The sequence below is a fragment of the Sinocyclocheilus grahami genome, unplaced genomic scaffold, assembly GCF_001515645.1.
Source record: "Sinocyclocheilus grahami isolate Dianchi unplaced genomic scaffold, SAMN03320097.WGS_v1.1 scaffold1066.1, whole genome shotgun sequence".
Lineage (NCBI taxonomy): Eukaryota > Metazoa > Chordata > Actinopteri > Cypriniformes > Cyprinidae > Sinocyclocheilus > Sinocyclocheilus grahami.
The window spans coordinates 63,231-68,024 of NW_015506245.1; the positions used below are offsets into that span (position 1 = coordinate 63,231).

Genomic DNA, 4,794 nt, shown 5'->3' on the forward strand with positions numbered 1-4,794 from the left:
GGCATGTGCTCCGGTTGTATTGTAAACAATGATGTCGTCTATATTGCTTATCAATTTGAGCCCAATTGAGACGCAGAGGATATTATTGAAGAGGATCGCGCAGAACCTGTGCAAGCACGGCTTTTAATGATAGGCCTAAGATTTTTGTTTGTTGTTTCATACTTTTAGATAAGCTGTTATTTGTAAATGCTACTGCGTCTGTTAGCTTTTAATATACGGTTTTATTCTGATTAAAGCTTTAATACAGTTTGGCAACCACACGTGCGTCCATGTATAACGCTTCTCTTAACTATAGTATGTGAAAATAAGTGTATTCACTGAGCTGATGAGCTGAATGAGAGAGAGAGAGATGCAGAGCGTGTGCAGAGCAGGGCGAGGCCAGGAACAGGATGAGAACGCTGCTTTAGAACATTGATTTTGAAACTTGTGAATCCATTAGAATCGTTAGAAGACAGAATCGCGATTCATATATGAATAGATTTTTCCGTGCACCTGTAGTTTTCTCTTCTTCTTCTCTAAAGCAGCGCAGCATGGCCTCGCCCCTTTGCGGCATGTTCCCGGAGGCGGGGTTTATGTAAAATTCTGGGTTCTTGACGTAACGGACCCGGGAAGTAACTCGTTGTAGTCCCTTACCAGTCGTTTTTGTAGGCATTAAACTGCCAGAATTTTAAAAGACGATATCTCCGTTTGCATTGAACTTTCAGCTTCGTAACTTTGCAGATATTGTTTATGATCAAACAGCAACATTACACACTAACTAACATTAAAAAGTGAAATCGCAATCAACCACCCCTTTAAAAACTCCTAAAGTGAGTTGTATCAAACCTAAGGTCCATAAAATTTTTTAAATATGTTAAATGGTATAAGAAATGTCTTAATTATAATTTCAAGAGGTCTTACAGTTGGGGATGGAAAGACAAGACATACAGCTGGATTAAACTTCAAAAGGCAATGATGTCATTGAATAAATATGAGCGCTGCAGGTGTCAAGTTCAAGTCAAAACACAGAGCAGATGTCTTTATTTGAATGTATCTGAAGGGAACCGACTGTCCTCAGAAACGTGTCGTTGGTATTTTAATTTCATTTGACCTATAATTCCTGATAAAGCAGCGTTTATGAGCCGAGCTGCTTTGTGTACAGCCGTTACTGGGGAAACCGCAATATTTCAGGGCTCCTAAAGCGCCACCTCGTGGCAGAGAATTAATTTGCATTTCCAACAAGTCTGTTTATGGTCAGATCAATTCAAATATCAACTCATGTTTTTACGCAGCAAACACAGAGTTGTAAATGAGAAAGAAGTTAATGTGCCTTCTAAAAATCTAATCAATTAAGACCGTAATATTTATATGTTTTAAATTTACATAAAAATGTATATGCTTGATTTATCCCTTTTCATAAAAATGGTCTAAAGGCTGAAACTTAGCTGCACGCCAGTGCGCCTGCCTATAAATCGGCCTAATTTGCAGCACAATCGGCCGATGCCGATTAATTACAAAATGCCAAAAATCAGCAGATTAATCGGTCGACCTCTATTTGATATATCCCACTTAACTTCCTGTTTCAGTACGAAAATGTCAGTACAGGAAAAAACTGCCTGTCAAGCAATTTTAATGGGTCTTTAAGCATTTCCCCCAGGAATTGTAGTTATGAGTTAAATTATCCCAGATGCTTTAGAGCAGTGGTTCTCAATTCCAGTCCTCATACCACCGCTCTGCATATTTTGCATATCTCTCTTATTTAACACACCTGATTCAGACAACTGGCTCATTAGAAGAGAGCTTCATGCATGAACTGTGTTCCTATTGACATGGTCCCTACACAGCGTTCTTTGCTCCCTACTCCCTGAGCACAGGAAATCTGTTGAAGTTTACTTCTTTGGAACATTCATACATGGACTTGTGCTACGCTGGCCTGTGCATCTTCACAACTTACTAGAGAAGTGTGACGTGACACATACCTCTATAAATAAATACAATTTAAATGAACTTCTCGCACAATTTAATGCCCTTTGAATGGTGGAATATCATGTGATGCCCACTTTGCAGAGCACTAGAACAAATGCCTGAAGTGATAAGAGATGCATACAAAATGTGCAAAGCGGTGGTGCATGAGGACTGGAATTTAGAACCACTGCTTTAGAGTAAACCAACCCAGTGTCTCATGTATTATTGGTAATGGTAATCTTTGTCTCCAAATGCAGGAAGTATTATTGAAAAATTTTTAAAATTATTTTGCTACATTGAGAAATGCTTGATATTAAAGCCTTTTATTGCTAGTGTATGAAGAGTGAAGTATTTAGTGTGAATAATTTAGATGATTAATTATAATTTAGATTGGAATTGTGTGTATATTTTTATGTGAAATGCAGATTGTTCATGAATGTGGAAATGTCAAAACTTATTTTGCAGTCACATTTGCAGGATGTTGTCTCTTCACGCTCTGATGCCTGAGCAGTGGTGCAGTGATGGAGTAGCTTACCCTAAACTCTCGTGGCTCTGTACTAAACTCTTGCCTAAACTATCACGCTGGGCTCTGGAAAGCAAGACCAGTGAGTTTAAGAGCACCCTTTCTCTCATACCTGTGGAGAAATATAGTATCCTCTACCAGCAGCTGAAAGAAAAATACAAAGAGTTAGTAAAGGTGAGGGCAGTATTTTTTTATTTTTTTATATAAAAAAAAAAATCATAAAATCTTGACTGCGTCTTTCCACATACATCAATGATGAGTTGGCCATAGGGAGAACCAGGGCTCTCATTTATCAACAGTGCATATGCACATATGTGTATGTAATGAGTGCGTAAGAACAGTTTCACACAAAGTGCGGGATCTACCAACTTGTACTTATACGTAGAAATGTGTGTAAATATAAGCACACCTCCGAGCATGCTTACGCAGAGAATCTAGTGGTAGAATAGCGACACTACACATATAAAGCATTTAAGTGTGTCACAGTATGCATTAAGTAGTCCACATATGTCCTGTGTTTACTTTAATTATAAAACATTCAATTGATCATTTACCTAGTTTTAAACAGACAAGTTGTGTAACTGGTGTCAAACCCTATAAAAGACAACTGTGACAAATGTTTGTCTCAGACTGTGCAATGGCTTATCTTGCGTTATTTGAAAACTTGGCAAACAGTGCGCTCAGCAGAGAACGTGTTTTCAAAGACCGCGCTGAGAGTGAGAGCACAGAACGGCTTCTCAGTTGGTACCGCTTTCTTTAGCCATGATTTCGGTGAGGACACATAGATTCATGCGATTTATAAAGGGAGGTGTTGTCACCATATATGGTTCATTGGAGGCGTTTCCGAATGCAAATGACCGTGAACATGCATGGTACTTAGGCACGTGTGGGATTTATCAACAATGATTGCTTACTCCTGTGCGTAAGAACTGCGTGCGCACGTTTGATAAATACGGATTTTCTTAATTTCTAAAATAAAAAATGATTTTTTTTTTTCTAAATTTAATTCGTAGGACAAAATATAGAACTTTTTCTACGCACTGTTGATAAATGAGGGCCCAGGACTTTTCCCGGTGGGCAAGTCAACTGCCCACTGTACATCTACTACTGAATGCAAAATAAAAACTTAAAGGAAGAATTCTGATAATGTCAGTATTATCAGGCACTGTAATTTAAGCAGTGTTGCATTCTGATGTAGCTGATATGTTCTGTTGTAGTGGTCGACCAATATTTTGCCAAGGCCAATATCAGTGTTAATTTTGTTGACGAATAATTTTCGTCATAATTTTCATCAACGACTAAATGAGACTAACAAACTAAAACTCTTTTTGAATGACAAAAACTATGGCGTAAATCTATTGACAATTTCGTCAACGAATAAAAACGAGATGAAAATATTAGGGAGGTGTGATTTGGGAAGAGATTCATTCAGAACGAATCTGCTGCGTGGTTCGGAGGTTAGATGCGTACAAATGAACATAAGCAGGGCTCTAGACTAACTTTTTACACTGGTTGCACTGGTTGCCTAACTTTTTTTCTTAGGTGCACCAGCACAAAAGTTAGGTGCACCCAAATTTTCGACCGCATCGCATTTAACGCCGCAGTTTTACAAGTTCGAGTCTTACCTGTGAGGCATACAGTGGAACGGCACAATGTGGTCACCTGCCTCTTGCTGCAGAAGGGCTATGACACCCTCTTTGCTGCCCAAATTAACAGCAGCACCATCAGCACTCAGAGCAATGATTTTCTCCAGCCAGTTACTGCACTGTTCCCCAAGAGCAGCAAATGCTTTCTTTGAAGCAGCATAAATTCCTAATTAAACAAATAAAAACGATAATACCATTTACTTCCCAGATCAAGAGTTTATAATGCAATCTATTATTATTATTTTTTTCATTTTCAATAATAAGAATATTACATATAGTTAATGCAGTAACGAGATGGTAGGCATATTATTGACAGGCTACATGACATGACATGACTTGGGCATGGGATTGCTCGACCTCAATGTATGGAGCCAGATCGGCCTCCACAAATATGTATATATAAATTTCTTGAATTAATTTCCATCACACATTTATGAATAATGGTACATGTATTTATGGATCGTTGAATCTGCATTTGCAAATCGTCACACATGCGTGGACTGCTTTGAATTTGTGTGTGGTATTTTTGAGACCTTCCTGGCAGGTTAAGATTCATAAATATCTTTTTTTGGAGGATGTTCCGTTCAACCAATCGCAGTGAGCTTTTAATCCACCAATCAAAACGCTCTTTACTAACTTGCTCAAGCGCTCCTCTTTGTGCCAATCACAACAGGCTTGGCC

The 4,794-nt window shown here is 38.4% G+C and overlaps 1 protein-coding gene across 1 annotated transcript in view; it reads left to right on the plus strand.

The window, feature by feature from the left end:
• Positions 1-4,794, plus strand: part of trmt44 (tRNA methyltransferase 44 homolog) — a 103,808-nt gene that overhangs the window by 5,249 nt on the left and 93,765 nt on the right. The window contains exon 3 of the mRNA XM_016251661.1: positions 2,422-2,641. Within this exon, the coding sequence (XP_016107147.1) occupies positions 2,422-2,641 (220 nt within the window). The remainder of the gene's footprint in view (positions 1-2,421; positions 2,642-4,794) is intronic.